Source organism: Prinia subflava, chromosome 1 (assembly GCF_021018805.1).
Source record: "Prinia subflava isolate CZ2003 ecotype Zambia chromosome 1, Cam_Psub_1.2, whole genome shotgun sequence".
NCBI classification, from domain to species: Eukaryota; Metazoa; Chordata; class Aves; order Passeriformes; family Cisticolidae; genus Prinia; species Prinia subflava.
Window position 1 is genome coordinate 31,269,032 of NC_086247.1, and position 23,676 is coordinate 31,292,707.

Consider the following 23,676-nt stretch of genomic DNA (forward strand, 5'->3'; position numbering starts at 1 on the left):
ATCATCAAGCATCTGGAATACAGTTTCTGGAATGTGCAACATCAAATGGCACTCCTTAAGGAAAAGCTGAAAATCCCCTGACATAGTTTGAAAACTCTGTTAAGGTCAGAATATAATTTTTGCTTAAATTCGTTAATTTAGTGTCTCTAGATGAACTTTTGAAATACCTGCATGAATAGACGTGGTTTTTCCTTATGCTACGTCTAAAAAACCCCTTGCATCCATCACAGCTGGAAGCACCATAATGTTTTCCAGTCGCCCGGTCTCCACATATTGCACAGAGACTACTGACCCCGTTGTCGGCAGCATTCATGTTGACAGCTTCTCCTGAACTGTCTGACAAGAGACAAGAAAGATACATAGTTATGGGTGAGATTCCAAAAACCACCCCATGAGCAAGTTTTATCTAAATAGAGGCATTTTCTGGCCTTTTCTCTTTTAATTGCCACTTATGATTTATATAGTATGACCCATCTGATTACATCTGGTTCTTACTGACATGAACACTTTCAAAATGATAGAAATGTTAAAAGAATTTATCAAGTTCATGACAACAAATAATTGCGTTCTAAACTCTTTTCAGCGGAAGGGTTAAAAATTAAAGTGCACTTCTGCATTTATAATTACACACATACATTCCTACTAACATGAAGAGGAACTTTGGCACAAAGAGGTCGTAATTGGTAAAGTTCTCATGTATCAGTTCTCATACAAGCTGGCAATAGCTGGCAACTCTTATACAAAGATTTGTGACATTAAAAAAAGAAACAAAAAAGAAAGGGTTTGTACAACCTAATTAAAAACAAACAAACAAACAAAACAACAAAAATACATGCTAAGAGCACTGTCTGTTATTTCCTTGAAGATATTTTTGATGGGAGCACTGGCGCAATCTTTTCTTGCACAGGTTATTAGCTATGTGATTAACAATTAGTCACTGAATATGGTAAACACTACTGAATAAATTCACCTGAAATCAAACCAGATATATTTATTCTTTGAGTCACAATGTTAACAGACATATTCAAAGAAACAACTGCAAAATAGCTTTTTCTGTTTTGTTTCTGTTTAAATGGAAGTAAAACATACCCTAAGCATTTGTAGCTGTTTTTTCCAGGAGACAAAAGAATGCCACATGTATTAAATATGCAAACATGAATTAAAAAGTCAAGTTCATGAAAAGTATACAGGATGAGCACTAAAACTGTTAATATTGATACACAATATTACTCATATTGTATGGATCCAACTGAAATGTAAAACACAAATACACTATAGAATTTTCATTGTGTCCCACAGAGATTAAAAGTTAGAGTTCTTTCCATAGAGAGAGAAGCAACTTTTCTGTTTTGTTCCATTTTACAGAGCTGTAATTGATAGGAATTACATTAAAAATTATTAAGTAAAATAAATCTCTTTTTTTTGGTTCATTTGGTTCATCAAAATAAGAATTCAGTTCCATAAAAATTTTATTTTAAAATTAGGATTGACATGACTGGAAAATATTAAACTATTCTAAAACTAGATTACAGAATTGCTTTAGAAAAATATAAGATCTTTCTTTTGGAGCTCTGTAACTTTGCATCATATAGCAGAATAATTAGAAATACAATATTTAAATGTTATGATGAGATATTTCACAGCAATATAGGTTGTGCATATATATATATATATATATATATATATAAAAGGGCATATTTATTTTCTTTGGTATTATTCTGAAACAAAATGTCTAGAAAATTGACCTGATGTTGAAAAATTCTTTAATTTCAACAGAAATGTGTAATCTGTCTGAATGTGGCTTGTTAAACTTGTCTAAATGTTCCTAACAGCTAGAAAAGATACACAGGAAGGTTCTTAAGGGGGAGTTTTCAGTTCCAAACTAGCATTGTAACAAGACAATGTTTTTAAAAATGCTGTAAGAAAACACTTAGGCTAAACTCAAACTCTAAATATAAAATGGCTGCACTTGATAACTAATAATTTTCAAGCTAATCACTTACAGTGATAATTTAACCAGCTCTATCACCAACACATAATGCAACCAAGCACAACCTCCATAATCTGCCTTCCCATTTTATTTAACATTAACAGATCCAAAAAGGGGCTATTCAGCAAAAAACAGATGACCAATGAAATACCCATATTAGAACAAAAGGCAAAGAAATCATCTAAAGTTATATAATCATTGTTGACAGCTACAAATTTAGTTAGCACATAAAGTTCTGCTTTTTCTTCCTAAATCAATAACCAAATCTACCCTTCTGTTTATTAAGCTTGCTGTAATTTAATATCAGAAATTCAGATAAAACTTAGAGCCCAACAATAAAAACTTAATTGGGTTCTAGATGGCAGGAATATGTGGAAATGCAGGTACTAAATATTTTTCATGCAAATCACTACATATTGGTTCTGCCTTTTAAAATACATATGTATTATACTTTAAGACACAATAAACCAACATTTTTAGTGTACTAAAAGATTTGAAAAGCCATTTTTAAATAGTTAAACTTGCCTGATAATTTTATTCACATTTCTTTTTTTTTTGTCAGTAATTGATGGCAGAATGAAATGGTATGCTTTCTATTTCAAGCATAAATTATTGACAAAAATCCTCAAAAAATTCATATAAAAAATCTGCCTAAAGTATTACATTAGCCAAACGCAAATACCTTTGCTGAACTAAACATTATCCTCTAGAAAGCCAATGTGATTCTTTTAAAGTCACTCTTGTGCACATATACACTTAGCTAGAAAGGCTAGATTAACACTTAAATAAAAAAATATTAGTACAACAATTACAAATTAGGCATTAAGAAACAGTAGCTACTTTTTTTCACAAACCTCTGGATAATTTTGTCCTTTCCTTCTGAAAGTTATATACAAAATATACTCCCATGTCCAAACTGTCAATACTAGTTATTCATTTGTCTTACAGTAAATAAAACAACTGCTGAATTGACCATTTTTTTCCCTTTGATTAACTGACTGGTGACAGTACAGCTACTTTATTATATATAACCTCTCTTTTATTTTCCTTAAAGAATTATAATGTTACTAACTCAGAGTCAGTGATGAAGTGTAAGAGAGCAGATCTGTAGTTTGAAAACAACCCCCAAATGTTCCATTAATAAAACATTTAACTAACACCTCATAGCATTACTAAACTTCACTTTCTCTGTTAACTAGTTTGTATTTGCCTCACAGGGCAGAACTCACCATTGCCATTATACAGAATCTGCATAGTTTCAAACTCCAGTGCTGTATACGTTGGATCTAAAACTTCACTGTAGTTTGCCATTTCCATGTCCAGTAGTGGTTCTGAGAGCCGCATCATTGAATGCAAAAGCACTGGAAAAGTTGTTCAAATGTACAACCTTCCCATTCTGTTTCACAGTGATTGATAATCCAAAGTTAACTATAACTGTGTCACTTACGTGCAGCAATGGGAGGAGCTGGAAAACTGCTTCTGCATGCTGTATTTTACCTGGGTATTTTTTTTCTTTTATGATACAGTGCAACCTTTCTGATAATCTTGGAATGCTTTTTGGAATAATCTTATCAGGAGTTGCATTGGTTCCAATTCTTGCACGAGCCCAAGGACGCGCACGCAGGAAGCTTCCTATCCCTTAAGCTTTGCTGCACATTTTGTTGTCAATGTGTGGTACAATCAGTTCTAAACAAACTGCTCTGGTTGTTCTACGTAGAGCTGTAAGTTCATATGCCATTTTGTTCTCTGTTCATGTCAGGACAATAAGGAAATGGGATATGATTATGGACTATCTCAAACTATACCCAAATCACCCACCTACATATTTTAAAAGACAGCTGTAAAATCTCCCATTTTACAGCTGGTAGTGTTCTTTTCCACTGGCAATGACCTAGGTCTGTAGGCATCCTTCAGCAGGCTTCAAGTCACACAAGTCTGCAGCAAGACCATTCATAAATCCCCTCCATCACACACTGTGCTGTTGCAATGGCTCCAGGCACTGTACCCTGCAGCCTCTCAGACAGTGGCTTGCTGCTCTAACCCTCCTTCATACAAGATATGATGGCTGCATGGCATTTCCAAGTACCATTCAGATGAACAGGAGGAAAAGAAATATTAATCACTTTCTCTGTAATGAAACAATCTCTGGGTAGGTCCACAGCTCATCAGTTGGTAGACATGGTGTGTACAAACCCAGTTAAAAACCTTCCTGTAAAGCTGTTTGAATCTGTGCCAAATATATAGCTGAACAGCAGAATTTCACTTGCTAATCTGGTGCTTTCAAATGTTGGATAGCAGAACTTCAAATGGTATTATTCTCAATACATTCTTTACAGAAAACTACCCTTTACACTACTGAAAAACAGTTGCATATAAACATTACACATACAGGAAAACTACCCAGTTTATGCCTAATTAACAAGACCTAGTAACTGTATATACAGCATTGAAATGCATATTTGAATGGAAAAGCGTCTGCAGTTCCTTCTCAGTAGAAGTAGCTGTAAAAGGGCACCATAACCAACTCATTGATTAAATAAATAAATAAACAAATAAAGACATATTTTTAAAAGCAATTTATGACAAACAAGTTACCAATGAAGAAGACAAATTTACATTAAATAACTTTGAAAAAAAAAGCTTCTCAAATTTCATCTTTCTAATATCCATGTCCCCAGAGTTACCTGAGAGTCACAAATCATCCTGTCTCCTTGTGGACATGCAGATGCAGTCTCAGGCCAGTTCTTCTCCTCTAGAGAGCCCAGTAACATAATTATGACAAGAGGATTCTTGTATTATTCACAGACCTACCCCTGAACCAAAGCATATTTACAGTTGTGTTACTGCTTGCACAAATTCTCAGATTTTGGAGGGTCTCCACAGGGACTGTAGTTTTCAACCTACTCCTATTCACTTTAAACTATTCATCCATTATTACATTTAATGAGATATCAAAAGCTGCAAAAGTTACTTCTTAAAACGAGCAACTGACATGACTACAAATACTTCCTATACATGACAGAAGACAAACAATACAAAAAACTGCAATTTAGAAGATATTTAAGAATATGACTGGAATTTTAGACTATTTACTGCCTACAATCATGGAAAAAATTACTCAGAAAGTGTCACTTCACAGCACTGGAAGTGTACAAGGTTTCACAGTTTTTAAACACATCTAACATTTCTTGTTTTTACTTAAAGAAATTTATTAAATTAAGATTGATGAAAAGCTATTTGTTGACAGCCAATATTGTTTAGTACATCACTGTAATTTCATCATGAGATGGAATAATTTTGTATTACCTGATGGCTCAGTTTGAAAAGTTTCTTCTGTAGCAAAATTTGTTGTATTTGATACAATAATTTGTTGTATTTGTATAGTATTTGATATAAAACTAATTATTAGTTGCATAAAAATGATTCATTACCTTAATATGCTACCTAGCATAATATAAAAAGGCTTACAGATTAACTAGAATTATCTATTGTTCTTCAGTGTACACTTTCTGATAATATGTTCTATAAATATTATCTGTCTCTTTAATACCCAAACCAGATGCTTACAAACATATCTGTTGCATATTTTTTATTTCAAAATGCCAGTCCTGAAAACATTCTGGCATATAAGTAAATTTAAAATAAGGGAATGAATGGAAGATGGAAGATATCATGTATGACATGATCAAATCCTGCTATTCCCTCTGCTATTAGCAGAACTTCTTCAATGCTGCCAAAACAGGTCCCTTAGTGACTGCTAAAGAGAGGGAATGAATTGACCCTTCATACGTCTGTCATATAAAAACTCATTTCAATTGATTTTTTAATATGGAAAAATGTACGCTATAGGAAAGACATTCTTTATACTATTTTTTCATGTTTTGCTAAGGAAACTTCTTACAGTCAAATCTTGCACTCATAAAAATGTGCTTTCTGGGGGATTTTTGGTATCATGAAGCACATCATGAACAATTAATGTATACTAAATCATGGTGGTAAAATATTAATATGTTTTCATTCAGCGTTAGGTGGATTAGAATGCAGCCCTGGAATTACAGCAGCTGACGAAAGAAGCTAATGATGAACAGCTTTTGGTCTTATGTCAGTTCAAGCTTTACACTGTTCACTAGTATTCAGGCTCCCACACAGCAGATTTCTTTTCATATTGGACACCTGCACTGTTTTTCAAATTCTGAACAACACTGCAGCTTGTAGTGTAAAATAGTCTAAGTCAAGTCATCTACTACTGACAGCCAAGAAATACCAGCCTAAGGTAAGCAGCAAGTTTTAAAACTGTGTAATTAGTCAAACTGCTAAGCACTTCTTTGAGATAAGTGATAATGTAAATTTGAGTAAGAAATAACTTGTCAAAGTAAATTTTGCAGCAATTGTGAAGAGAAAGCTACACAATAATGCCTTTGTTCATGTGGTTTTCTTGCTTTTTTTTCTTTAAATCTGATGACCTCAGGATCACATGCAGAAAGCATTCCTATCTTATCTTTAAGACTATTAACTCTGTTAATTGTTCAGCTCTCCATATTAAATGTAATCATTCTTTCTGACTATGGCATAAAATACAGCACAACCTAATAAAATCAAGGTTATTTCCATAAAAGTCTTCCTGAAAATAAAAGCAAATCTCAAACTTCTATCACCACTGAAACAGTTTTGTTTTTCTCTTTTTTTTTTCCTTTTTTCTTTTAGTAAGTATAAATATGACCTTTCACCTTTCTAGCTCAGCAAGAAATGTAGATTGCCAGAAAAAAAGTGTTAACTCAAAGGTATTTCTTTTTGTTGTTTCCCATGTATTCTGGATAAGCACACACCTTCACTCTATTTCTGGCTTTGCAAGTACAGTGAGTTGTGGTGGACATACTTGGAAGGCATCCTGTTTTTGTGAATAACCTGTCATATTTATCCAGAATGCTGGCAAAACACACATTTAGATCTGTATCTCCTCTTGATAGCTGGCACATGTAGGATAGTGTATGCATTGAGGCCATACTAAAAAACCCTAAAGAAACAATATGAGCTGGGCCAGAATGCCTCCTTACTACAGTCAACTCAAAGACCTCCAAGCCAGAGAGTTTATTTGCAAAAGCTTGCTACCCAGGAAGCAGTGTGAAAATTTCTGCACACCCATGGGCAATCTCATCTTTGGCTTACAAAGGTACACACCCATATAATACCACAGACTGAGTTTCCCTCTCCTGGAACACACCCTCAGTGCCAGGGAGAACACTGCTAGTCACCTTCAAATCAGCCCTGCTGACACCCACCCCAAGTGCTTCATAAATAGTCCATGAGTAATGACTGGAAAATGTTCGCCTGTATTCTAAAACATGAAATTATAACGTTTCAAACTTTTTGCTTGACATGTAAGTAACATGATGGAAACACGACTACAGTCCTCTACAACTCTAAGATATTACAGCAAGACTTGTAGTGTTGACATGCCCCCTTCTCCCCCCAAAAAATTTCAGAGCCAAACAAGGATAAAGTTGCCTTTGATCTGGTTAATGTGAAAGGATTTTTCAGAATTTATGAATCATAAGAATAAATATATAGCACAAAGGCTTGCACCAAGGCGATCAAAGGCATCATCTCATACTACTCAAACCCAGCACCAACTATCATCTTCAACAAGTAAATTTATGGCACTTAAGATTTTTTACTTTCTCCTAAAAAATATAGTGGTTAAACAAAACACTAGAAAAGCAGTACCAGAACTGAATAACAGGTTTTCATGGCACACTTATTAGGCAAGGTGGTAAGATTAGCTGCAACAAATCATGCCAGGTGAAACTGAAGTACAGATCTTTGTGGGAAATCCAGGGTAAGCCTGTTTTCATTACTCACATTTTTAGACACTTAGACCACCCCAGGCATTCTACAGAAAGGAGATTCTTGCACATATTGAATTTGCCTCTTTTTTCAGTTAAATTGGTCATTCTTTATGTTGAGCTCCACCCTAAAATATAGCATATATAGCTTTCTTTTATAAATTATATTGAGGGTTGGATTTTTTTGGTTTTTGTTTTGTTTGTTTGTTTGTTTGTTTGTTTGTTTTTTCATTTTGGCATTACAGGTAACAGACAATTATTGTGAGATCTGATTGTCTTCATATTTAAGTTTTTGGCTTAAAATATTATTCATCTTTCAGAACAACCGGTTATAACTTCAACGGTCATGAAAGTGAATAAACATAAAAAACAAAAAACATACCCAGTGTCTGATTTGTCAAATACTATGGATCCACCCTACAGCACTCTTTAGAGCTTGAAATAATCCCCAAATAGTTTTTAAGATGTCAGTGAGTAATCTACATCATAGTTTCAAAGCTGAGTGAAAGATCTATTACTCCAAATTCTTTGATGAGCAATCTACAATTTTAAACTTGCATCCACTTTGGTGTTTGCCCTGTCAGTAGCTGAGGGGAAATATCAAAGGAGTATGAAAGCTCTAAAATATTTTGAGCCTGCAGAATAGTTGCTGCAGGATAATTTTAGGGCTGAAGGTAGGCAAAACTATCTGGTTTATCTGATTTCATTTAGCACTTACACATGCAGACATCCATCAATGAGTGACCTGGGTAGCATCTCACAAGGTGTAGGAGACATTGCACGTCATAAACCCTTTGTTGTGTTCTCTCTTTAACAGAGAGGTGTTTTGAGGATGATTCTCACATTGTATTCACTCACAGTCTTCACAGAGCAAAATTATTGACAGTATCTTCTTCATTTTGCAGATGTCCCATGCTACTGTTTGTCAACGTTTTAGCAAAGCCCTTGGTGTGACAGCCATCCAGCAAATAATACCACCAGTAGGAAATATTTGAGGAAAAGCCATCTCATAGCCAAGAGTCAAACATGGACCATTGCATTCTGGGCCATCACTAAATGTCAACAGCTAGCTGCAGCTGCACTGAGGGACAGAATGGTGTCAGGGTACAGAAGAGTCAAGGCCATGATGATGCCAGTTGAAGTAGCATGTTTTTATGGGAAGATTTAGAAGGATGAGCAATAATGAAGTAGAAGTTTGAAGACAGTCACTCAAAAAGGAGGCTGAGCGGTGCCTTCATTTCTCTCTACAGCTTTTTGAAGACAGGAAGTGGAGAAGGATGGAAATGCTGATCTCCCTTATATCCAGAGATAGGCTGAATGGGAATGATTCAAAGTTGTGTCAGGAGAGGTTTAGAGTGGACATTGGCAAGATTTTTTTTTTTTTTTTACCAGAGGGTGGTCAAACATGAAAGATGTTTCCTAGAGAAACAGTGCCCCAAGCCTGCCAGTGTCAAAGAGGCACTTGGACAATGCTCATTGAGGTTTTAATTTGCGATGATTTGGTCAGGCTGTTGGACTAGATAGCTGTTGTAAGTCACTTTCAACTTAAACCTTCTATTCTTTTCCAAACTTGTCTAGTCTAGTGTATCCTAATATTTTCTATTCGGTCAGAACACAGTATGTCAGATACAAGGGTTAGGCAGTAAAGACTGAGGACACAGAATACCTAGCCAATCCAGGAGAATGTTCACAGTAGGCTGCAAGTCATATAAATATCAGATGTTATACAGATTTAAAATCTTGTTTTATGTACACATATGTTTATATAGAAGTATGTACACACAGGAACTTATTGTCAGTATTTTTGTTATAGCTGAATTTGCCTTTTGAATTATCACTGAGTATATCTACAAAAATTAATCTGACAGGGGGAAGCTCTCCCGTCTACACACAGATTCTTAGTAATTCTTCATATTGTATTGTCCATGTCCTAGATTCTCCCCACAGACTAATAGCAACTTTGTATTTTGCCAGTTCAAACCATTTCTGTGCCTGCTTTGCATCCAGATTATCAGTAGATTGGCTAACCCTATCTGAGGTTAGCAGGCACTACTAAAAAATTATGCATATTTATGGGGAGGAAGGATAAAAATCAGGATAGTTTTTACATTGGAACAGATTAGGTTTGCTGTTAGGCATGTGAATTACTATTAGGTAGACTTTAGAACTTAATAATTCTATTTTAACTTAATATTCTTTCGTTCATTTTATTCTTGAAAAGTCACCGTAGCCATGAAGTGTTGATCATTTAGAAGGCTTAAAGGATTTTTGTGGCATAGAATTTTGTGGTGAGAATTGCTGAGGTACAGTTAAATGACTGGATACGCTTGTTAATTATTTTCTTAAATCAGGTAACTTATTATTTTCTGCTACACACAGGAAAATTAATCAGAGAGTTGTCCTGAAGAGCAGAGTGAAATGAGAAGAAAAGAGGAAAGAGTTCAGGCATAAGATAAAACCAAACCATCATGCTACTGATAAGTAAGACTAAGCACTCCTGTTCAGTCATCCCCAGGTGATTAGTAATTTCTTAATAAGCCTTCTTGGCAGGTTTTATGCAAACTCGCTTGTAAACAATGTTTTATATAGCTAGTTAGATAAAATTAACTTACAATTTACCCACAGTTATCTTAGAAATACCATATAATGAGAATTTTTTTTCCACAGATAAACACGCTTGCCTTTGTCATACACAATAAAAGAGTTCAAAAAGAGGTTAACCAGTATCAAGGCAAGGTTTGTTTGGTATTCGTTTTTCCAGCTTGCCTGGAATCTTTCTTTTCTTTGTGATCAATTAGTCATAGTAAGTATTCTAATTTCTATATTCTATCCCCTGCTGAATGAGTTATGTATTCTACATAACATTTCAAAACAAACTCAGTACACTTCTGCCCATGTTAGTGACTATATAACTCTTAGTCCTACGTAAAAGGCTAATTAAATAAATGAATAGTCAGACAAGTGCCATTCTTTTCAGTTACTCTGTCTAAAATTAAAATTTTTAACTACAGCCTAAGCTGACTCATCACATTCCTGCAGAAGGAACGTTGTGTCAACACACTCAATTTAACTCTTCCAAGACACGAGCATGGTTATGCTTAGCTTAACAAGTTCTCTAATTACTATTGTTACAAAAATGAGTTAATGAGAAGTTCAGAACATATTTAAGATTATCAGTTTAGAGTGAAACTATGACAAACAAACAAAAACTTCAAATACTCCCTAACAAAAGAACAATGAGAAAGCATAAAGGTATATTCTCTGTTTTGACCATATTTCAGATCAGCTCTTTAGAGTATCAAAATAACTTCATTTTATGCATAAAAAAAATTTTTTTTAGAACAACTCACAGCCTAGGAAGGCATGTATGTACAACATCCTGATTGTCATAAAGCCATAGAATGATTAGGGTTGAAAAAGACCTTAAAAGTCACCTTGTTCCAACTCCTCTGCCATGGCCAGGGACACCTTCCACAAGACCAAGTTGTTCAAAGTTCCACCCAGCCTGACCTTGAACTCTTCCTGGGATGAGGCATCCACAACTTCTCTGGACAACCTCTTCCAGTGTCTCACCATCCTCATAGTAAAGAATTTCTTCCTACTGTCCAGTGTAAACCCCCTGTCTTTCAGTTTCAATCCTTTCCTCCTTGTCGTGTCACTGCATGCCCTTGCAAAAAATCCCTCTCCAGCCTTCTTGTAGCACACCTTCAGGTACTGAAAGCCTGCTATAAGGTCTTCCTGAAGCCTTTGCCCTAAAATTAATACATTATATTTCTTAAGAGAACAAAGTAATTCTTGCTTTTACCAGACATCAACTGACAACAGTATCTTCTTGAAAATTCAAACAATTCTGTCTGAAGGTCAAGGACACCTGACATCTTTATTGGCAGAGGCATCTATACTCCAAACACAGCAAATTCAGATCCCAGTGAACACAAAGCAGAATCTTCTGGAGAAAGAGCTCAAGTCTTTGCTTTGCTGTACACATCCAGACACTCAATTGGCACCAATTGGCCAGTGGTTATCTCTTTAATTTTAGCAGGTCAGGTGTGTTCCCAGGTAGGAACAAAATACTAAATACTGTGACGTCACAGAACTACAGATATATATGCTCTCAACAGATTTTAAACTGTGATTTTAACACAATCAGTAGAAGTCCATTTTAAAAGCTGATGATAATTATTAGAAAATAATTAGGCTGCATTTCTTTCAACTAATGAAGCCAGAACACTGATTGAGCTGAGCAGAAAAAATTCACTGACATGGCAGATAAGAGAGAAGTGGTCTAAAAAAGTTTTAATTAGTCTTTGTCTTGAGAAGAGGTAAGAAGAACCTTTGAGAAATGGTTGTAAGTGCAGCTATGCATAAAACACAATGCAAGTCATCAAGATAAAATGTGAAAAATTATGTGTAGCTGCAGTAATGTAGGTTACATGATAAAGTTTACCTCCGATATTATAGATAACAGTTGGGTCTGCATGGATTTTCTGGACCTGAACAACATCTATATGGCTGTATTCCTTAATTTAAATGTATCCATGCAGGAAGGCTCCATCATTTTATCTCAGAATTTTGTAATCAGTAACATTATTTCCCCATCTGTGAGAGAGGCAAAAACTATAGCCCCTTTTAATAAACAGAGAAATGAGGCAAAGGACAACTAAAGATAGTGTTTACAACACTTGAGTCCACGTGCCTACAATATAGTTGCCTGCACACAAACCAAACATTCAATTCCCTTTGTGTATAATGATCAGAAACAGGCACAACTAAACAGATTCCTCAAACTTATCTTTAATGGGAGGTTGAACTGAATCACCTCTATTTATTCCCACAGGTTGTCTAACTAAAGTGCTCAAACAACTGCAACACCAAGAGTTAGGTGAGGTGAATCTACACAAATGACTCCCTAAAAACTGAGAAGAGAGCTGAAGGTGGAGAGCCTGGATGGAGACCTACCTCCTACACTTTCCACTGGAACATGTTCTCAAAACTGAAAATATATCATATAGCACAACTGCTACAGTTACTAAAAATACCAGGAAAAACATCCTTGATATCTTAAAAAAAAAAAAAATTTATGTTCTAGTTCAATAATTAATGTTGTCACCAACGTAAAATATATTTCAGAGGACATGAGCTTCAAGAAAAGTCAGCCAACATCACAAAAATGGCAATGTACAAAATCATAAAATGATGCATTATATTATTTGAGGATTAACAGAATCAGACTTGAAAATCAAACTAAAAATAAGCTAGATGAAGAACATTCCTCAGAAAACAACAAAGGAAACATTAAGTTATTATATCTAAATGGGGGACAGTTGTACTGCATGGTCTTGCCTGCAATCCTGGTTTGTGAATGGGCATCTAAAATCTCCACAACCAAAGGACAGGACTATAATTTTCTTCAGAAGGTACGCTAAGCACAGGTTCTTTTCCTTGCTGATACCTCATCTGGCCTGACAACCAGAAATACAAGGCATGCAGAAGACACGGGTCACTTGCCCACTTTGCTGGGACACTGCTCTGATGCATCCCCTGGGGCCAGGACTGTGACGCACACACAGTCACAGGAACAGCTTCAAGTTAAGCTGCCTTCTCAAAGCTACACTCTATTTTGATAAAAAGGAGAAATCACAGAAGATTTGTTAAATTTATTTCCGAAGACACATAAAAGTTGCTGCATTCCAAAGCTTTGGAGTTTTCTTTAGAACAATGTAGTAAAGATATACATCTTTATGTCTGATTAAGGAGAAAAAACAGCTGTAAACTGTACTTGCTACTGATTAAATACCCTGACAACACCTAAAATTGATTAGCCTTCTAGATAACATTGCTTTAACTAGACACGTGAGAAAATATCTAAGGTGACAGTCCACTTTTGCTAAGTGAGTTCTGTTAATAAATTGGCATTTAAAACACATTAGTATTTAAATACTCCTATCTGATTTACAAGAATGGCAGAAATAACTTCCTGTGAAAATGTAGTCCCTCAAGTTCAAAAAAGAAACAGTAAAAAAGGCTGTCCTAATCAAAAAGAACTATTTGTTTAGGCATCTGGAAAGCTGAGTCAGTTGCAGCTGTATTCGAGGAAACAAAGATGACTTCACTTAGGTGATGAAATTTCACTACTGGGTATATCCTATTTATATTAAAGTAGAATACACACACAATGAAAAAGCTATTTAAAACTTCCAGAATCTGCAGGTGAGTGGGAAAATAGGACTAATATGATTTTCTTTTTAAGGTGATGTAAGGTCTACAGTCAGAGTCCAGCAGTTGTAGTGTCTGAATGCTAAATCTATCAACAACATAACAGCTGAAGCAAAAAGAATAGCAGTGTTGGCTGTTTGAAGTGAAATTCCTGCTTGGTCTAATCAAGATGGCACTTCTTGATGGGCTTGGGCTTTTGAGTAAGTGAAACTCTAAACAACACTGGAACTCCTTTGTTACACTTACTTTTTTTACACATAATAAATCTGAGGGACAGGAAACATCATAACATTTTCCAGTTGAAAACTGATGTGACTTGTCTCATTTGAGCTACATGGCGTTCTTGGGGGAAAATAAAGAATCAAAACTACAGTACTATTACTATCGTGAAAGGAACAAAAATATCTGAAAACCAACCATTCCTAGGAAATGTGGCAGAAGTAATTACTTTAGGAACCTAGAGTGTTCACAATCATTGAATACTAAAAATACTAAATACTAAACAAAACATGAAGACAATCTTTAATGTAACCAGTTTGATTTTACATAAGTGAAGTAATATTTTTCATTATTTAGGAGAGAAAAACAAATACTCAAATGTGAAACAGCCTGCTGGGCTCTTTGCTAATTTCCAAGATTTAAGTGAATTAAAATTACTAAAGTAGTATTGTAGCAGATTGCTGTATTACACTGTTTTGAAGTGAAGGAAAAAGAAGAAAAGGAAAAAGAAAGAAAAGGGAAAAGAGAAAGAAAAGGATAAAGATAAAGATAAAGATAAAGATAAAGATAAAGATAAAGATAAAGATAAAGATAAAGATAAAGATAAAGATAAAGATAAAGATAAAGATAAAGATAAAGATAAAGATAAAGATAAAGATAAAGATAAAGATAAAGATAAAGATAAAGATTAAAATTAAAATGTAAATATTACTTTCAGAGTTATTTTCTGAAAGGGAACTGAATATAAAACCCAGTCAAGAAAGAAGAGATACATGAGAGAACTAAATGACTGGGTATTTGTATAACATCCATTAGCAAGTTTTATGAGTTCAAAATAAGGAACTGTATCAAATACTACTATGGACATAAGGAATCTTAAACACATTCTTAATTCTTTACTTCAGGGTTCTCAGGAGATCATCAGGTTCAACTTTCTTCTCGATGCAGGTCACACCAGCTTGCTAAGGGCTTAAAAAACTCATATCCAAGAGTACTTTGAAGATTGGAGACTGCCTAACCTCTCTGGGCACTCTGTTTTCCTACTGGACCTGGTGTCCCCTGGTTCTCACAGTGGGAATTTTTCTCCTTACATTCAGCCTGAAATACTTCTATTTCAACTTACATCTATAGTCTTCTAGTGCTCTTAGCCATCACAGCCCTCTTACCTGCACCACAGTGAAAGTCCGTCTTTCCACAAACAGCCCTGAGGTACCAGAGGCTGCTGTGAGGGTCTCTCCCACAAAGCCATCTCTGGGCTGAAATGACTCTGGTCCATTAGCTTGTCCTCAGCTAGTCAGGTGTGTCAGCCCCTTTACCATCTTGGTGGCCTCCACTGAACTTTCTTCAGTCGATCCATTTATTTCCTCACAGAAAGAAGGAGTGAGTGGGCAATTGATTCACCATTTTAGATGTCATCTAACAAGTGCTGAGTAAAAGGAAGTAATAATTTCCATGAGATGTGCTAATACAGCCCAGGATGCTGTTGGCCCTCCTCTCCTGGGATTCACTGCTGGGTCATGTTCTGCTTGCTGCTATCAAAACTCTTTGGCTCTTCACACCACAGTTTTTTTCCCAGCTACTCCTCTAATTCTCTCCCCAGCATAGGATTGTTCTCCAGTTGTTTCCCAGTATCACAATTCTCAATGAAATTTTTATTCCTTAAGAATCATAACAGCTTTCTAGCCTGCCCAGGCTAAATTACTAGCATTAATAGCACTCCCTATTTTTCAGGTGTATACATAAATAAAATTACCACAGTTGACTTGGTTTGAAAAATTTGACTTTGCTGTCTCAAACAGCTGTAATTAAGACACTGCCATATCTGTTAATTTAACCAGAATAAGAAGCCACCAATCACTTCTGGACTCATTTCCTACAGCCAGCAGACTCACCAACACCTCCTTCTATCATTCATCTGACAGTGAATGGCATTTCTGGTTCCATCTAGGCAAGAAGTGGAGTTAAAAGCTGCCATTACAGCTGGAATTAAAGAGCACTAATGGCTTGCCAGCCATGTTCAGGGCACGAGAATGTAGATCTTACTGAAGGAGACTAAAAGGAGTTGGTTTGCCCATCTCAGGGAAAAGTGAGAGGGAGTTTATTCTACAAATAAATCATGTGCTGTGAGCTACATAGGGAAAAAACTTATTTAGACAATAAAACAGTTCTGCCATAAGAACAAAGGAATAAATTTGAGGCTGCTAAGTGGAAAGCTTCTAAATGTGTCAGGGTTATGGCACTGCAACAAACCTCCTCCATTTGGGCATCAGAGGCAAGGAACCTAACTGGTTTTAAGACATGGAGAGAAATTTATGAAAGGTATTATATGGTGATGTTAGCCAAATTGGTGACTCAGGAGATCTCCTCTAGTCTTATTATGCTGAACATTTGCATCATGACTATTTTTTTATAAAGTGTCCAGTGAAAAAAATCAAGTGTATTATTCTAATTAAAAATTAAAGAAATATAGACAGAAAGTTAACCTCATTGTGATAAGCAATTAACAGAATTATGCTGTGACTAATCTGATGCATAATTAACAAGTGCTGTAAATTATGTTATTCATCTAATTTGCCCAGATTGAAATAGCATTATTCTTAAGCATGTTTAGCAAGTTCTGTGGTAATATGCACTTGAATGAAGTGCTCTTTACTAATGTGTTCAAATTCACAAAGCTGTTATTAGAATTGCAAATAAGATATACACCAGCATCATTTCCTCTGCCCATCATTTTCTCTTCTTTGGAACTATCCTTGACAGAAAATCAAATTCAAACAAGTCCAAAAGATGTTTGCACAAATTGAGCAGTAGTGTTATTAAACATGAAAAATTCACAAAAAAATCATCATGATGAACCAAGTGGGACTGAATTCAAAACACAAGTTGCTGCTGAGTAGGAAGGAACAAGAATCATGGAGCTCACTGGGGGACAGAGGAAAACACTCAAGGTAGAATTCACTTAACAAGTAGAAAGGGGAAGAATATTTTTTCAAGTGATGTATATTTAAGGTCCAGAATGGAAGAATCTCTGATCATTCAAAGTCTAATTAAATCAGTAGAAAAAATCATCAGCTTTCAAGTGTAAGATCTTCATGGTCAATACATGTTGGAGTTGTAAAGTCCTTAATTAGCTGACTAAAGCATACCAATAAATAAAATAATGAAGTAACTAGTGCTCACAGGTCTTCCAACTTTTCCCCTAAGGATATTGGAAAATCTGAACTGGAGAAAATTATAAAATATGATGAGAGAACAACTGCCTGATGAGGAGCACATACAGCCTTGGGTGGACAAAATAATGGTACAATTCAGCAAAAATTTTTGGGGTGTGCATATCTTCCACCAACCTACCACCATTTTCTCCAATTCCATAGGTATTTATAGGGCTTCCAGAAACACATGATCTTCATAACTCTAAATGGCCATCAGTTTCTGAGTGAGAGGCATGCTGAAACAGATCAGGTGATGACATAGTCTCTAGCAAGCAAGGAGGTTAGTGAAGCATGCAGCAGAACTTTACTTACATTCAAAAAAGAAAACAAAGCACAGACACTTCAGTTCTTCATACACAGATGAGGAAAGGCTGACTTCCTAGGCTGTGTTTCCATCCTTATTTCTAGGTAATACCTGCAGCCAAGAAGAGTAAAATAAATGCTGAGATACCTGCAGCACAAACCAACTATGCTCCTAAATAAAATTCTTATTTGGATTATAAAGGTTGAGAATACAGTGCTTTCATTCAAAGCATAAAGGCATTTCTGAAGATTAAAGAAAATGCTTAAGTCATCAGACAATGTTGATGCCAGATTTTCTCCCACTTGTAGAGTAAAAAAGCATAGAATTTATACAATGTCTTGAAATACTATCTGGATGGATTACATATAGGGAATACAAGACAAAATGATTTTTAAGACGGTGGTTCTGTTGACACAGAAACATATGAATAAAAGATCCCCTGCTCTTTGGATGACTAATGTTTAGGTAAACTGGGTAAACTACATAGTAAAATAGGATTTGTAGTAGAAAAGCCTGAAAGAAAAACAAATTTAATTTGACTATGTGCACAGCATTTCAAAAAGGATGAAGGCATGAAAGAAACAAAGGGACATTTTGTAGTAACCTTGAGAACTACTTTACAACTCTTGCAGCCTTGCTGACTTTTCTTGGGTGGGGTGAGCTGCACTTTTATATGCTAAGCTTTAGCTAGGCACTCACTACCTATTTATTGCTTTATATATATTTATTTCAATGTTGCCTATTAATTCTATACATTCTTATGTATTTGTAGTCTATACATTTATAAGTAATTCTTAAATCCAAACAAAATATGCACTGGCCACTTATAAAGTTCTGAAAGACAATTTGCTTTCTGCACCTCAAATATAACTTCATGCCCTTAAGATCCAAATAAAAGCATGACATTTTTAGCTTTTCGTATTTCAAAAATATCTGCCTGCCTCAGCAGCATTCTTTGCTTTGTCTTTTACATTACTTAAAACCTTATGGGTAATGCATCCTACTTTCCTTTGGAAGAAAGTGACAATATAGAAAATCACTTTTAAACACCAGGGATGAAACTAACCCCCTTATTTAGATACAACAGGACTTTAGTCAAAAACAGAGATTCTTACAGTCTAAATTGTAAGTCTGCTGAGGTACTACATTCTTTATTGATTTTGTAAACTGCAGTGCATGCAAAATAGAAAGCAGTAAAATTATTAGTCCATCAGTACTTTCTGTCTCAGAAGTGATACTGTTACACCAGCATGCTAGATTGATTCTGGCATTATCACAAATTAGACTATTTTATTCACCAGTTAAACATATATAAAATTAATTCTTACTTGCATATTTTCACATATAGCCCCTGGATCAGGAATACACCATTTGGCTAACAGTGGAGGAAAAAAAGCACTCCTTGAAATGACATAGCCTCTCCCACTGGGATCACTATAATTGTACATAGAAATCATCAAGGGTTCTGAAGTGGGGATGAAGCCTAGAAATGGATCTGTTCTTGAGGTCCCTTTCTGCCTCTCTCCCTACCCTCACTCATCTAAGCAAGGTAAATTAGTCTTTCCATCACCCATGATATGAAGCTGGACTCTCTACAGGAAGCACACAGTCGTCTATGTACCTCTTTTAGTTCTTTAGTTCTACATTTTCGGACCTCCCTTACACACCTAATTCTATAGTCATTAGTAGGGCAATAAAATGACATAAAATGAGCAAAGAGCAATAAAGTAATCATATTTCCAGCATGTTTATTTAGTGTGGTCCTTAATGACAGAGACCTTCGCACCCACTGATACCTGGAGCAGCTACTAATTCTCCTCTGCCTCAGATCCATGGTTATTATTACACTCAGACTTATGCCCAGTATTTTAAAGCCTGTTTCACATGAACTACACAAAAAAAGAACACTCTCATGGAAAGAAAAATCAGTTTTAAGGTGGAAAAGAAAGCTTTACAAATTCAGCCCAAATCTGCTTGCATGGGAGTTAGATACAATGAAAAATTTGCATGGGTGCACTGAAGTTGTGCTAAAACGTGAATATGTGCCTTTGCCTTTGCGTACACTGTCCAAATTAGCTGCAAATATCAAATGGTATTTGGTGGCTGTTGTTATTAGACTGTAGACATATACTTAGTTGTAAGAAAGGTATTTAAAATCTAACTACATACTTGTGAATCTGATAGCAAATCAAACTTCTCTCTCCCCAAAATACTTAACAATCAGTCAAATTAATGTTGTACTAACTATAGCATACCATGATTAGTGATTAGTTCTACAACTCTTTCTATGTCAATCTAAAATCTGTTGCATTGCCTTTTCTTCTCTTGGTCTCTCCATCTTTAGACTTTTCTAGAGATATTCACTCTTTTGGTTAGCCTTTTATCAAACAGATTGGTTTTACTGCAGATTTCAGTGGGGGTTTGTTTCTCTACATTGAGCTCTGGGTATCTGTCATCTTTCAAACTGGAATGAGATGCACAAATGTGAAAGCCTGGCCATAAAGTAGCAACTACTCAGAACACATAAGTGATGTGACCAAGATAACATGTGATATACTGCATTAATATTGTAAGCAAAACATACAACAGGTTGAGTTTGCACAAGCAAGGGCATCCAATATATAGAAAATTTATATAGATTGCCAAAATTCTACAAATAGAATGCTCCACTTAAAAAAGTTAGTCAAAAACTACTCAGGTAAAAGTTCTCCTTTTCATTTGAATTTTCAGGTGTCCAAACAATATCTCATTGTGCAAAAAACCAGCTTGCTGAAATAAAAGCACAATAAAAAAGAGCTATGTGTTGAATTATTTCAGTGAGGTAGGATCCAAAGTAAAGCGCTATGATAAATCACATAATTTTGCTTAAAAGCAGGGGGCAACAAAACATGGACACATAGAGGAGAAAAAAAAAGAAAAAATAATGGGAGTAAACGAAAACACAAAACAAAGCAGTGCCTCTTTCAGGATGATTGAATCTTGCTTAATCCATATTTTACTCTCTGCTACATAATTTTACACTCTTGACAAAATCAGGCAGTTGGTAGAGGGTTGGAAAAACGTATGTAGCTTTATGTCAACTTTATGCCTCCTTAAATTTAGAAGACATTTATGAATAAAGAAGCTAAAAATAAATCACAAAACAGTGTCAATAATGTGGTCTGAATTATCCAGCCATAAAAAATATGAAACAATTTTTAATATATTTTAATAGAATTTTCATAACGTAAATAATGGCAACAAGATGACTGGCCACAAAAAAGTTATTTGTAGCTGAACTTACACAGATGACCTTTTAAAAATACTCAACACTGCCTATATATACTGTGGCTTGTTTACCTACATGTTTTAACTATTCTAAAAACTCAAAGTTAAAATGTAGCCAACATGCAGTTTACCTAATCTTAATAGCAAAACCTGGCACTGAGGTCTTGGACAAGCAAATATAGTCACATTAATAGTTACAATTTTAGTTTCTAAAATGAAAATCAATACCAATTTATCTGGATACTGCAAATTAACAAAATATATAGAAAAATTAATGTCTACAAATTTACATTGCAGGGGTTTTTTTCAACATATATAAATATATATAGAGAGAGAGAGAGAGAGAAAGAATGCTTTTGTGTACACAGGGAGTTAGAAGGTTATGCAAATGCACATATCTAAATATGCACATATTTAGATAGGGTCCTGTTTCAATGCAATCCTGTTATCTTTAAGGAAATGTGCTGATAAGTTAGAAGTTGCAACATATGCATTTTTATAAATATAGCAGGTTTAAATATGGAAATTCCAAGAAGAAAACTTCCAGAATTTTGTAAATATTCTCCATATTAATATTTAGTCATTACAGAAGCATCATCAAAAAGATCTGACAAGAATGGTAACTACTAGGCTAAGTCAAAAAATCTGATTAATATATGAACTTTCTGAAAAAATATCTGCAGAACAATGACAGTGAAAAATTAAAAACAAGGGACCAAGCTAGTTGTCAAAATGAAGAAAATGTTAATTAATTGAATTATGAAAAAATGTTCATTAAAGTTAAAAGAGATTATTTAAAACTTTAGCAAATTAGAGATTTTCTATCTCTAACAATAGTTAGATGCCACACCAAAACCAGGTTCACATTTACATCCATTTCTTCCAATTCGTTGCCTCTTCTCTACCCAATAGCATTTTAAGTCCAGAGCTGCAGTACAGTGCCTTCCACCTGCCCAATCAACCAACAAGATTAACCTGTTTTCTCTTTGGGAACTTGTGACCAGTGAGGAAGAGAATGATTTAAAAGCTTTTTTACAACCTCTGTATGAGATTAATCATGTCTCACCTTACAAGTCACTCAACTCCCTGAAATTTTTCATTCTGTTACCCTTTCATGTCAATGCTCTTGTTCCTTACTCTTTACAGTCTCATTAAGCTTTTATTTTCCTGAGTTAATGAACACAGACTTTTACCTCTCACTCTGACAAGTTCATTGTTGAAGCCATTGTTCATCAGAAATATGTAAAAGAAAATGGTATTCTATGAAAAATGTTAGTAGGTCAGAAAATCAAGCCACTGTTTTTGATTTTCCAACATATCTACATTAAGCTAAACAAATATGATCACACAATTAACTTGCAATATTTAACTGAATGTAGTCATAAAGTATACCATTCAGTAACCAAATCCTCATTGTGCAAATTATTACAAAGCAGCATTATATCTCAAACAATAGCAACATGTGCTATCTCCCAGGCAATACTAAGGGACAAAGGATACAATTGCTTTAGTCTTAAAAAAAATATGTATCTTTCAGGACATTTTTTTCAAACAAGATGATGAAAAAAGCTATCTAGTACTCCTACTAAAAGTAGAACTAGAAAAGACAAATCTGAACCCAGAAATGAACAAAAGTCTAGAAATGGAGCTCACATCAGTCTGAGGACAATCTTCAGATAACAGTTGGAATGCAAGTCTGACAACAGTTAATCAAATTTTAGTCAGACCAAGAAAATACTATTTTCAGGGGGTTTATGCCAAAAAAAGGGAACTCTGTAATTGTTTTGTGCCACAAAAATAGTTACTAATTTGCTTATAGGTTCCAAATAATTTTAGTGGAAACAGTCTTAATTATTGGAAGGCATGGTATAGAAAATATTGAGCAAAGCAGTACCTAGCCTTCAGAAAATTAAGAGAGATGAGATGATGAGATGATGAAATGAGATGAAACAAACAGAAACAAGAAACACTGAGATATACTGCTCTGCCAATGTTCCTTTCACAGTGGTCCTGCCCCCACCAGTTATAAACACTAAAGGTGGTACACAAAGGACTGCTTACAAGTCATCTTCTCAACAAAATATCAGTGAACAAACTGAAATAAGAAGTATCAACAAAACATAAATCAGCAGAAGATCAAATATCCCCAGAAAAAGAAGCTGTGGAGATTTTCAAAACTATTCAGGCATCTTAAGATGCAAATAGGCAGTTGGAGAACCCATGGTTCTTGATAATGGCTGGCCTTACCCTGCTGGAACCAGCAAGCTGAAAAATATCCTCACCTGAAAGAATAAAAAAGGGAAGGATGAACAGGATGGCTGAAATTCAGAAGAGGCTGAATAAGAGCAGGTATCTAGTGCAGAAACTTCTCAAAAACAAAATTTCCTCCTACACACACAGAGAGAGAGAGAGCAACAGTATTCATTGTACCACCATTCTCAAAAGGAAAGAGAACTAGCAACCACAACTATTTGTGATGGTTTTGATCACTCTTCCTTTTTGCTGGCAGACAAGATAATCTCTTTACACATACCACAGAAAATAGGTAGAATGTAGTTTAATAGACATCTAATTGTAGATTTAATGCATGAAAATCTGACCCGAGTCCTAAGGGTTCTCTAGACT

The 23,676-nt window shown here is 35.1% G+C and overlaps 1 protein-coding gene across 4 annotated transcripts in view; it reads right to left on the reverse strand.

The window, feature by feature from the left end:
- HNF4G (hepatocyte nuclear factor 4 gamma) overlaps positions 1-23,676 on the reverse strand; it is a 61,272-nt gene that overhangs the window by 18,510 nt on the left and 19,086 nt on the right. For 2 of the 4 annotated variants that reach the window (XM_063392242.1, XM_063392251.1), the window contains exons 2-3: positions 17,793-17,895; positions 168-336 (exon numbers count right to left, since the gene is read on the reverse strand). In XM_063392242.1, coding sequence (XP_063248312.1) covers positions 168-313 — 146 coding nt within the window. In that variant the 5' untranslated portion in view covers positions 314-336; positions 17,793-17,895. Of the gene's footprint in view, positions 1-167; positions 337-15,434; positions 15,708-17,792; positions 17,896-23,676 lie in introns of those variants that run through there. The other 2 variants (XM_063392272.1, XM_063392262.1) reach the window with 2 other exon arrangements.